The sequence below is a fragment of the Branchiostoma belcheri genome, unplaced genomic scaffold (genome assembly GCF_001625305.1).
Source record: "Branchiostoma belcheri isolate BF01 breed outbred unplaced genomic scaffold, Haploidv18h27 scaffold179, whole genome shotgun sequence".
In the NCBI taxonomy this organism is placed as follows: Eukaryota; Metazoa; Chordata; class Leptocardii; order Amphioxiformes; family Branchiostomatidae; genus Branchiostoma; species Branchiostoma belcheri.
In genome coordinates this window covers 105,042-117,924 of record NW_017803257.1, presented here as the reverse complement: position 1 = coordinate 117,924, position 12,883 = coordinate 105,042, and the positions used below count along the sequence as shown (strand labels likewise).

At 44.3% G+C, this 12,883-nt stretch overlaps 1 protein-coding gene and 1 pseudogene across 1 annotated transcript in view; both read right to left on the bottom strand.

Annotated features, from left to right (window-relative positions):
- LOC109467224 (tripartite motif-containing protein 45-like) overlaps nucleotides 1–3,855 on the bottom strand; it is a 29,903-nt gene extending 26,048 nt beyond the window's left edge. The window contains exons 1-3 of the mRNA XM_019765168.1: nucleotides 3,211–3,855; nucleotides 794–1,009; nucleotides 25–418 (exon numbers count right to left, since the gene is read on the bottom strand). Coding sequence (XP_019620727.1) covers nucleotides 25–418; nucleotides 794–1,009; nucleotides 3,211–3,855 — 1,255 coding nt within the window. The remainder of the gene's footprint in view (nucleotides 1–24; nucleotides 419–793; nucleotides 1,010–3,210) is intronic.
- Nucleotides 3,856–8,532: 4,677 nt separating this feature from the next.
- Nucleotides 8,533–12,883, bottom strand: part of LOC109467223 — a 6,659-nt pseudogene continuing 2,308 nt past the window's right edge.

Below are 12,883 nucleotides of genomic sequence, written 5' to 3'. Positions count from 1 at the left end.
ATATATAAAAAATCATTGCCCTACCTTCGCCCTTGGCAGTGGACTTGCCGGGATCCACACTCTTGGCCGAGATCCCGCCGAACACCTCAAACCCGTTGCACATGCCTGCCGGCTGTTTGGGGTAAAACTTCATGAAGTCATCCTCCTTCGGCTTGACGTTATACTTCATGTGGTTCAGCTCCTGTAGCCGCTTCATCACCACCGGCTTCACCATCAGCAGCTCCACGTCGCTGCCTTCCTGCAGTGCCTTGGAGGTGAAGTCGCAGGCGGTGGAGAAGTCTGCCAGGATGGCCTCCAGTTGGACCCGGTGCATCCGCAGGTTCCGCTCCTTCGCCTCGCGAAGCTGGTCGATCCGGTCCAACAGAGCGTCGCGGTGCATCAACAACGCCTTCACGTACGAGTCCGTGTACTGGTGAACCTCAATAAAATACAATACAATACAATTTGACTTTCATGAAAGTTCATCTGTGTTGGTAGTTACATGTTAAGTATTAAAACTTTCGATCCAACACAAAAAGTTCTTTCACCTAGAGCTTTCGACCAGTTACTTTAGTCTTCCTCAGTAGACTGACCCAGTGAGGCTTGTCACGTGGCACTGATGGAAAGCTCTACGTGAGAGAACTTTTTGTGTTGGATCTAAAGTTTTAACACTGAACACAATATGGCTTTATTAATTTATCGCAGTTGTGAAACTGAATTAAAAACCAATTTTCATGAAGAATTTTATCTTTTTTTCATCATTACAGATACATTACAGATACATGTGAGGTAAGGAATTGTGTAATGCCTGTACCTCGCTGGCGACCTTCTCTGCCCGGTCTCTCACGGCCAGGCTCATGGCTGCGATGCCGTCCAGCGCCTTGCGGAGGATGTCCAGGTTCGGCTCCGTCTGGTTCAGCAGGTCGCGCATCACCGACGTGTGCTTGTCGCTGATGGTCGACACGAAGGCGCACTCATGTTCTCTGTGCTCCGCCAGGCAGCAGTCCCGGCACACAAGCTTATCACAGGTCTGCACGGACACAGTACAGCATTACGTCAATTACATTATATTAGCTATAATATACAGCCTAAGAAAACTGGGCAATTACACTCAAGTATCGGCAAACCAGCTTGTCACAGGTCTGCACGGACACAAAACAGCAATGAACTATTATTTTATTTATTCTATCATGAAAGTTCATTTGTGTTGGTAGTTACACATCATAACACATGTTTAGTTAAAACTTTTGGTCCAACACAAAAAAAGTTCTCTCAACTAGAGCTTTCGACCAGTCACTCTGGTCTTCCTCAGTAGACTGACCAAGTAAAGCATGTCACGTGGCTTCTTTGAAGTGTGACGTCAACACTGGGTCAAAGGTATCTGGTAGACGATGTCGGCCCCCGTCATGGTTCAATGAACCTTTATTTATAACTTATTTATACTTACCTTACAGTGAAAAGGTAGGACACAGTGCAACATATTGAAGGAAAATTATGTTTTTGAAAGCGTTTTGTTGCGGCGATGAATTGTTGGTTAAACGACAACATGTTTGAATTGGCAACGGATGAATATAAGGGGACTGCCACGGAGCAAAATGGGAAATTACTTATGAATAACTACATGTATCAAGTTTCCATCATGTAATTAAACATCTGTTTTACTTCTGTCCTCAGCAACGGTTTAAAAAGAGCAGCCAAAAGAAGCCACGTTACCACAAAAGCGTACGTCGAAGTTAGTTCGTCATAAACTCCTTTGGCAGGTTTCTAGCTGCGCGGTTGTCAGTTCGTCTCGGCTGCAGTTTCTTGTTACGTGGGGTCCAGCCAAGTCAATCCGCCTACCGGTAATAGCTTTCACATTGACAACATCATTCAAAAGTTATAACCGGTTAACCAGAGATCGTCAGTGTGAAAGCTATTAGGCGGAGAACTCTACTACTAAGAGTTCATTAAATAATCCAGTAATTGTGACATGCTACTTTTTGATGAAAAAAAAGCGCGAAGACCAAGATTAGCTGTGTGTCCATCAGCACAAATTTTGATGTTTCAATTCCCTTCGCAGTGTTGGTATAATTATTAGTCCCAGATGACATGGCCTTTCCTTTTCTTTTGTAATTCTTTGGTTTCTGTGACGTATAATTCGGGAGTTCCTTATAAAACTTGTAGATGTTTCAGAAATGTGTTACGCCCCCTCCCCCGGAATAACAGATACATAAGTAGAAAGGCTGTCCTCACTGGGAAAATGTTTTTTATCGCCTGTCAGTTTGCGGGTTCATTCTCTGGGCTATGGTCTTGTATATAGGTCAGAACTCTACAACTAAAAGTGAAATAATTCAGCAGTTGTGACATGCTACTGTTTGATGAAAAAAGCGCGAAGACCAAGATATCAAGATTAGGATGTGTATCTATAGCACAGATTTTTTGTTCAATAATCAAGTAATTGAGGCATGCTACTTTTTGATGAAAAAAAGCGAAAAGACAAAGATCAGCTATGTGTCCGCTAGCACAGATTTTGATGTTTCAATTCCCTGCTCAGTGTTGGTTTAATTATTAGCCCCAGGTGACCGTCTGTATGCTGGCCTTATATGTAGGACAGAACATGTGCTGCGTGCGGAGGTCTGAACACAAAGAACAATCGCTCCGAAGTCTCCGTGGGACGAGCGGCGGTCTGGGGAATTCTCGCAAAGTCTGCGGGTCGAAAGACGTGACGCGCCTCGGAGACTAACAGCCTCAGAAGGAGTGGAAAAAGTTCAAGGGCCCAGTGACAAGTTCTAGTATAGCTAACACCTGCGTGTACTACATACAGGAGTCCCGAAAATGAAATAGTTCCATCAGGTTGGGAGAACATATAGTAATATAGTACAATTTTTAACCTGGCAGAAGAAATTAAATAACTTCAAAAGCCTACTACAATTATAACTATCACCAGCTAGACAACTGCAGGTACAAAATGTATAACTATCACCAGCGGGGCTGGAATCGTAGAAGAAATACTCACTTTGTCATTGAATAAAAAGTTATGTCTGATTTTTTCCTTTGAAATCCTCTCAAAAACGCAGAAAATACCATTTCAGAACTTTGTTAAATTTTACAAACCCTGCTCCTTCGTCGCTCGCCTCGCGCCTACAGCGCTCGCTCATCCCTCAGACAGTGGGAACGACCCCCCCCCCCGTCCCAACCCCAATTCAAAATCCTGGCTACGGGCATGAACGGTAATCTAGTAGAATTTCTGACCTGGCAGAAGAGTCGGAGTTCCTCTGTGGGGTGCACGGCGCAGACGACGGGCTGGCTGACCCTCCCCACGCCCTTCTGTCTCGCCTCGTCCAGCGTCAGCACGTTGTGCACCGACGTCTTCTTCTGTCGCCTGTGGGCCTGCACGCAGAAGCCGCACAGGTTCACCGAGCACTCGAAGCAGCGCGCGATGGCGCGACTCTGGCCGCCCTCCACCCCGTCCGTGCACAGCCCGCACAGAATCTGCTCCGCCTCCTGGTTCAGAGACGCGATCACCAGCTCGTTGTTGATGATGAAATCCGAAGGTAGTTCCTCCACGCCGTTCTTCGGGATGTCCACCTCGATGTCACAGGAGGGGCAGAGGATTGTCGTGGTGTCGCGGCCCTTCACGGAGAGGGAGAAGCTGGAGCCGTTCAGGACCGACATGGAGCCGGAGTCGCGGTCGTCCGCGGCGCCGCCGACGGCGTAGGGCTCGATGGTGCGGAGGCAGGCGGAGCAGAAGGAGTGGAGGCAGGGCAGCACGCGCGGGTCCGAGAACTTCTGCTGGCAGATCCCGCAGCGGAGCCTGGGGCCGGCCGCCGCAGTTCCGTGCACGGAGCCGGGAGCCGAGAACCCGTTCGCGAAGCCGTTCATCTGAGGTTTGGACATCTTGTGTGTGTGTGAGGGGGTGCTACTAAAGGTGCGTCGGACACGTCCTGACTGACAAACGACGGACGGTCAGGGAGACGGGATATCAGGATGCTGCCGCTACGTGCCCGCCAGCCGGCCGCCGGACGTCAGAATGAGAACATCTGAGATTCTTGTTGTGTAAATCTGAGACGTCTTGGCTGCCGGATGACCCGACGTGACCCCGAGGGGCGGCGGGCTGCCCGCCTATAGGCTGCCGCTCCGCCTGGGAGTGGGTAAGGCCACAGCATGTCATTTGTGTGGATGGCATCCACGCGCGCATTGATTTTGGCCTGTTCCTAGAAAAAAACTGCTTCCTATATCAATGACCAAAGAGTCACGATAGTGACACAAATCGCGAGATTGGAAGATGTGATGAAGGTAAGAAACAGTACAGGACGAAACCGCTGTTTCACTGATATATTGCTGTTTCCACGACGAATAAAAGACTTGCTGGTTGTTACGTTCAATTTGTGTCCTAACATTTGTCGTGTATATTACAAGTCTAGGCATCTTGTATTTCGGCCATTCTTGTTTATTTCGCGCTCTCGCATTAGATTTGGGGTATCCAGTGAACGTCATTCATAAAAGTTACCTGGTGTGGCCTAATAGGAACCTGATGGTGAGTAACCGACTGCTTACGCGGAGCCAATGTCGACAGGGACCGTTCGTAGCCTCCGTAGCAGTCGTCTAGAACTGGGGGTTTTTTGGTCTTCGGCTGTTTTCTGATTAGCCTAGTTCTAAAAATGGTGATAATTCAACCTTGCCGGCTATGTTGTCTATATGCAATCAGAAAATAGCACATATAAGCTCCCAAAGATAATGAACACCCCCCCAAACCCCCCAGATTTTGGCATGCTATGGAGGCTAGACCGTTCGCAAACCCAGGAGTAGTCAAGGGTGAAATTACAGCTATTTGTAAAGCGTATATCCTGTCAGGTCGCAGGTGGATCGCGTAACCGCTAACCTGTATATCCGAGTCGGCCTGATTCAGCCGTTTCCTCAAAGCAAGAAACATTTTGTACTAACGAAAACGGATATAATTACGGTAAAATTAATTGAAAATGCAGGAAAAGAATAGACACTTGAATCAATGTTTATTATATGCAAAATGTGTCATCTTTAACAGTGTGTCAGTGATAATATTCGAGACGAACATTCTTTGTAACCTGTTACACTTCAAGTATGAATTATTATATCAGATTCTGTATTAGGGGGGCTTGCCACAAGGTTTTCTTTGTATGTATCTACATGTAACTTTTCTTTAATAAACGAAAAAAAATCGAAGCAAGAAACGCAATGAATAACACGTATTGATAACTAGCAATTCTTGAAAAAGGAAAAAAAAGAACTGTCAACTTTTTATGACATCTTTGGAACGAAAACAAACGTCGATAACACGTATGGATCTGGGTCAGACAACACTCTCCCAGAAGCAGTAACGAATCGCCCCTTACAAATTGTTTCCGGCACAGCCTTAACAGACGACAATAAATCTCTGGAGGTGTTTAATTGGCGAGGTCAGAGTGGAACATCTATAACGCACAGTAAATCGCGCGGACACGTTCAGAAATCCGCCAGAATTCCTAGTGCAAACCATAAGGCCCCGAAGACTCAGGACAGGTATCATATCTATTAATGATTTGTTAAATGTCCAATAGCTATAGAACTACCACCTAAAGCTTTCTTTTCAGATCTATGTAGCAAGATTGTTTCCAGGGCCTACACTGTACAGGCCAAGGGCCGCCAAGTTCTCGGCTCCAAGGCCAACATGTTAGCCTGGGTGCCGGACTGTTTCCAGGGTCTATTCGGCTCCAGGGCCTACATGTTAGCCTGGGTGCCAGACTTTTTCTTGGGTGTGTGGGCCTACACAGGCCAATTTCTCGTCTCCAGGGTCAACATGCTAGCTACCCTCTGTGCCAGACTGCTTCCAGTGTCTACACAGGCATATTTCTTGGCTTCAGGGCTAGCCTGGATGTCACACTGCTTCCAGGGCCTACACTGTACAGGCCAATTTCTAGACTCCAGGGTCAACATGGTAGCCTGGGTGCCAGACTGTTTCCAGGCCTAATAAAGGCCAATTTCTCAGCTCCAGGGCCAACTTTCTAGCCTGGGTGCCAGACTGTTTTCAGGATAAGCATGTTCCCAAGGATATTATATACAGAAACCCATCCAAGGCTAAGGTCTATGTCCACGTGCAGGCAGAAAGACCCTTTCTGGCCGGCCAACTCCTCTGGCCAATGATATCCCCTTTTTAGGTCGATTTCTACTATTAATTTAGCCTGCAAATGAGTCTGGTGAACACTATCTCAGTATCTGTAAATACTCTAATGTTCGACCACTTTTTGGATGCTAGAAACCATGTTGTTCTAAAACAAACCGCTAGGTGTCCCCCTACATCTAAAAACACACGTCGGTACATGGTATCGACAGTGAAATCATCTATCAAGCAGATCTTTGAAGGGTGCTGCATACATTTTCCTGTATTCTTTGCTATCACCGTTACATAGTTACAGTTTTGATTGTTACAATGGTATTAAACTGTTACATTGTTACAGTCTTGATTGTTACAGTGGTATTAAACTGTTACATTGTTAAAGTCTTGATTGTTACAATGGTATTAAACTGTTACATTGTTACAGTCTTGGTTGTTACAGTGGTATTAAACTGTTACATTGTTAAAGTCTTGATTGTTACAATGGTATTAAACTGTTACATTGTTACAGTCTTGATTGTAACAGTGATATTAAACTGTTACATTGTTACAGTCTTGGTTGTTACAGTGGTATTAAACTGTTACATTGTTACAGTCATGATTGTTACAGTGGTATTAAACTGTTACATTGTTACAGTCTTGATTGTTACAGTGGTATTAAACTGTTACATTGTTACAGTCTTGAGTGTTACAGTGGTATTAAACTGTTACATTGTTAAAGTCTTGATTGTTACAGTGATATTAAACTGTTACATTGTTACAGTCTTGGTTGTTACAATGGTATTAAACTGTTACATTGTTACAGTCATGATTGTTACAGTGGTATTAAACTGTTACATTGTTACAGTCTTGATTGTTACAGTAATATTAAACTGTTACATTGTTACAGTCTTGGTTGTTACAGTGGTGTTAAACTGTTACATTGTTAAAGTCTTGATTCTTTACAGTGGTATTATACTGTCACATTGTTTAAGTCTTAATTCTTACAGTGGTATTGAATTATTACATTGTTTAAGTCTAATTGTATTAAACTTTTGCATTGTTACAGTGACAGAACCATCATTTCTACTTAAGCCTTGCTCCATGTTGTTTTCTACCAAACTTCACTTAGACACTTTCAGTGTTGGCCATTGTTCACCAAGTAAACTTGATACAATTCTGACATCAGAAGGACATTGAGTGCCTGTACACTGTATCACAATAAGTGTGTAATACGTAACAATAACAATAAGAGTAATAAAAGCAATAAACATTCTATTGTCTACTTCTATTGTGGAATAGACATTACTGAACTTAATAATTAAGTAGTTTAGTCTTCTCAAACCGGATGGATTTTTCATCATTAGACGTTTGAGGTGTACATCCGACACCTTTCATCAGTGCAAGTGCACTTGTACAGATTAACGTGACAGATCTCCAGTTGTTTTCTACCAACTTCACTCACTTTCAGTGTTGCCAATTGTTCACCAAGTAAACTTGATACAATTCTGACATGAGTAGGACATTGTGTGCCTGTATAAGTAGTAATGATGATAAGAGTAATAAAAGCAATTAACATATGAATATTCTTTTGGCACACCCTCTACTTCTACATGTACGACAGAATCACCATTCCTAAACTTGTATCCTCCATATATTCGGGAAAACTTACATCTAAAGTAAACTTGATATGATTCTGCCATCAGAAGGACATTGTTTGTCTTGTCTAAAAAGTAATAAGTAATAAAACTCCAAATGTTCTATTGGCACATCGTCTACCTCTGTGAAATACCATCTTTTTTTAACACTAGCTCAAGTTGTTGTCTCCCAAATTCACTCAACTCGAGTTTTGCCATTTTCAAAAAAAAAAAACTTGATATGATTCTGTCATCAGAAAGACATCGTACTCTGTATCGTCATAAGTCATAATAATTTAAGTAATAAAAAAAATAAAATATTAATTTCTTTTGGCACAGAGTCTACTTCCACCAGTTCCAAGCCTGCTACCGTTAAAATATTCCAGAAAAGTTACATCTAAATGCTGCCCTTATTTTCGCCACGTAAACTTGATATGATTCCGTCAACGACGGACATTGCGTACCATGTCTAAATAAGAATACGTAAACATGCTACCGTCAAAAACTGATATGATTCTGCCACCAGAAGGAAATTATGTGCCTGTACATTTTTTCGTGCCAAGTCACAATAGTAATAAAAGTAATAACTCTACATTTACGACAGAATCCCCATTCCTAAACCTGCTACCTTTAATAGATATTCAGGTAAATTTATATGTTAAATTGTTTTCCTAAGTAGACTTCATATAATTCTGCCTTCAGAAGGACATTGTGTGCTTTGCTTTGTCTAAATAAGTATACGATGTTTCATATGGAAACAAGCGTGACTACCATTGTACAAGTACTGCTTGTTTCCATTCAGAATTTCTACTGTGTAGATTAAACTTGTAGGAACATTTGGGAAAAAACGATCTAAACCAAAGGTATAATTCCCGGTCTTACGTTGTACTGGTTAGTTTGACTGCGGATAGTCAGAAAGCCGATGTACAGTAGTGGTGAGACTCCCGCCTGTCGCCTATGGACAACCTGAAAAACACAAAAAAAAAAACATAAGAAAGAATTATCAGGCTGTGGAATAGTTTAATCAGGCATGGTTTGTGACAGAAAAGATGATTGTCCGCCGCTTATTCTAATGGTTCTTAAGCTGTGTCATGTTTACTGTACGGAAGGGTTTCAGGAAATGGTGCAGATAAAATAAGTACCTGGAGCAGCTTGGCATATGTAGTAATGCTGAGAGCGGCATGGTTGGTCGAACCACTTGTCTTTGCCTTTCGGTGATGCGGATGGGTGTACGAGGTAAGCGACGCAATCTTGATCCACGTTGTTCGGTTCTCCCGGAGCCCAGGAGCTGTACGGCCCAAGTGCAGAACCGTCCACCCACTCAAACCTTCCCTCTATGCGCTGATCGTGCAGGCCGATCCAGAAGCCTCGGTCGTCGCTCACGGAGTTGTACAGAGATATGAGGAAGGCGTTGGTGTCAGCGTCTCGGGGCATGGCGAGGGTGCCGCCGTCTGCACGACAGGCCCCGCCGCTTCGATGAAGGTCTTCAGTGTGTTGAAAACCTTGTAGCAGATTCCACGCCACTTGGTGTACCCTTCGAGACAAGATGCTGAAAAACAAGTTTTGTATTAAAAACATGCCCGGGTTGTTTACAGGTTGTGACCGCAGTGCTTAAAAGGCAACACCCCCGACACACACACACACACACACACAGACAAACGCACATACACAGAAACACACAGTCATACATGTACGTGCACACACACAAATACACACGCGCACACACACACACACGTACACACAAATACACACACACACACACACACACTCACTCACACACACACACACACACAGTCGTACCAAGTTGTACTTCTTATCCACCTATCAGTAGTGGCAAAAAGACAAACATCAAGAGCCAACATAAGAGCTAAAAAAATAATGTACCTAAAGTCTTCTCGTGAAGACGCTTCTCCGGGGTGGCGGTTTGGCTTCGCTTGTTGTCGCGTTTTGCGGCGTCAGCAGTGGTGCACAGTTGGCGCAAGTTGTCTTGCTCACGCTTCAAGGCGTCAACAGTGGTGGACATGCCGTCCTGGTCGCGCTTCAAGGCGTCAACAGTGTTGGACATGCCGTCTTGGCCGCTCTTCAAGGCGTCAACAGTGGTGGACATGTCGTCTTGGATGTTTTTCAAGGTGTCAACAGTGGCGGACATGTCGTCTTGCTCGCGCTTCAAGGCGTCTTGGTCGCTCTTCAGGGCGTCAACAGTGGCGGACATGTCGTCTTGCTCGCGCTTCAAGGCGTCAACAGTGGTGGACAGTCGGCGCAAGGTGTCTTGGTCGCGTTTCAAGGCGTCAACAGTGGCGGACATGTCGGCTTGGTCGAGTTTCAAGGCGTCAACAGTGGCAGACAGTCGGCGAAAGTCGTCTTGGTCGCGTTTCAAGGCGTCAACAGTGGCGGACAGTCGGCGCAAGGTGTCTTGGTCGCGCTTCAAGGCGTCAACAGTGGCGGACAGTCGCCGGAAGTCGTCTTGGTCGCGTTTCAAGGCGTCAACAGTGGTGGAAATGTTGTCTTGGTCGCATTTTAATGCGTCAACCGTGGCGGGCAGTTTGCTCATGTTGTCTTGGTCGCGTTTTAGGACGTTTCGGTTGCGTTTCCATGCGTCAACAGTGGCGGAAATGTTGTCTTGGTCGCGCTTCAAGGCGTCTTGGTCGCGTTTTAAGGCGTCAACATTGGCGTACAGTTGTCGTATGTCGTCTTGGTCGAGTTTCACAGTTGTCGACAAATGAGATATTTCCTACAAACGTATTTACGTACGTCAGAATACCAAATCAAATGTAAGTGGCAAACATACCAAAAAAGCGGCAAATTAGTTTTTGTACCCTCTTAAAAAGCAAAATGAGAATCAGACAAAACTGTTGGACTACAGGCTTTGTGGTACAAGACTGTTACCTGTTTGTTGCTGAACGTCAGAGGGGCGAGTCCCACGGCGACGAGACCCAGTAGCACGGCGATGCCGGCGGCCACACAGCTGCGGCGAGCGTATAGGAAGCTACAGACACCACGGCGGCCGCTCGCTCCACCCGGATATGCGCGATCTGGTAGGAAAAATACTCCGCTCAGGTTCTGGTTTACGTCAACATTTACGCAATGCCATATTGATTCTCAGTTTGAACAAATTTACAAATGTGATGAGTAAGAAATACCCATAATTGACCACTAGGGTAAAATGATATATTGTGTAAATCAGATCCTCATTTGCATATTTGGTGTCTGTTAATGTTCCAACTGCCATACATATGCTATATGTATAAAATTTCCATTATAATAAGCAATTAGATTAAAGGATTTTCTCATTATTCATGAATATTTAAAGCGTGATCGCCAATAAGAGTCAGACCCCCGCATGGGTCTAACACCTGAGAGAAATTGAGAAAAATTCATACAGGAAGACATGCTGTTTAACTTCGCCTAATAGTCAGCTAAATAGGAATAGGACTGAGCAAGTATCCTGCCTACCCTGCCTATCTGCACAGGCCAGGTACTAGCCCCTTGCTCCATTCCGTCAGGTTCCTCCAGCCAGCACTATCAAGAGCATGCTAGCCGCATGATAGTCTCTGCTTCTTTTAGGGTAAGCCCTGTGTCACTCTGGATCTGGTCTTTCCACCTCTTGGGTGGTCTAGCGTTTTTGAACTCCTGGTGGTATGCCTTATAAACTAAGGTGTTTGCTGGTCTTCGCATCACCTGCCCACACCATCTGAGCCTTCTAGTGCGTATCTTGTCAATGATGGTTTGTTCTACATTATTAAAGCGTTGTACCTGGTTTGGTAGCGTACAAGAATTTAGGGGTGTTGAAGAAGTAACCCTCAAAAACCAAAATGCCAGAAAAGAGAGGAACTTAAAATCTTTTTACCTGGTATGGAGGCATGCGAGACGTCCGGTGTGTTTTCAGCGTCGTTCGCACGTCCCTGGTGATCAGTCTGGGGTTGGTCCATGGGTGGGTCGTCTGGGCGAAAAAACAAAGATGTTATATAGTCATTTATAAGAAAATATTTGGCCTTTAACATACAAAACGAAAAACATAGGGGTATACCCGAACAATAAAGCACTATTTGCGTAAACTGTTGATATAACCTGTTGATCTTTTCATTTCGGACCCCGGGTTGGAAATGAAATCTCAGCATTAAAAGGTGAAGAAATAGACCTGCATGCTTGTTTACAGTGGTTTCTTTCATGCTTAAAAAATAATGCTTTTGATACAACTGTGGAGTCATCTTGACAAACTATTTTAGATCGTTCTCAACAAAAACCTACCCAAATACGCGAATAGTATCACAGGCCAATCAACTACTTAAAAGAAACCCTCAGCTTTAGTGAGGTTACAGTCACAAAGCAATGAAAAAACAGGATGCAAGAAAAGAGACAAACTTAAAACATTTTACCTGGTATGGTGGCGTACGTGACTTCGGGTGTGTTTTCAGCGTCGTTCGCACGTGCCTGGTGATCAGTCTGGGGCTGGTCCTTAGGTGGGTCGGCTGGGCGAGAAAACAAACGGACGTAATATAGTCATGATTGAATAATATTGGCCCTACAACATACAAAACGAACAAAATAGGGACTATAAACGATTTACCTTTTGTATTGTATTGTAATCTATCATTTAATGAACATGTAGACAAGGTTTGTGGCAAGGTAGCACAGAGAATTGGGCTAATGAAACGCCTTAGACCTTGCCTAACCCTTAACATTGCTGATATGTTGTATAAAGCCATGATATTGCCCATCTTCGATTATTGCGATACGGTGTGGGAGGGATGTGGAGCCCTCAAGCAGAGGCAGCTTCAAATTCTACAGAACAGAGCTGCCAGAGTAGTGCTGCAAAGAAGACTACGTGAGAGAAGCACTGACAGCCTCCACCAGATGCTAACCTGGAAACACCTGACGGAAAGAAGATTTGAACATGTGTGTGTAACAGTATTTAAATGTCTGAATGGCTTGATGCCCACATACCTATCCTCTACTTTCTTGCACAATTATAATCTTCATACATATCACACCAGACAGACTACTAAACTACACTTACCAAAATACAAAACCTCAACTGGTCAGCGAGCCTTCGCTTACACGGGTGCAAAGTACTTCAATAGACTACCAGCTGAAGTAAGGCAGATTCAAACCTTAAAACACTTCAAGGCAGCTTTAAAGACGACCTCTGACCTCCAATCATTTTGAACGAAAATCGATT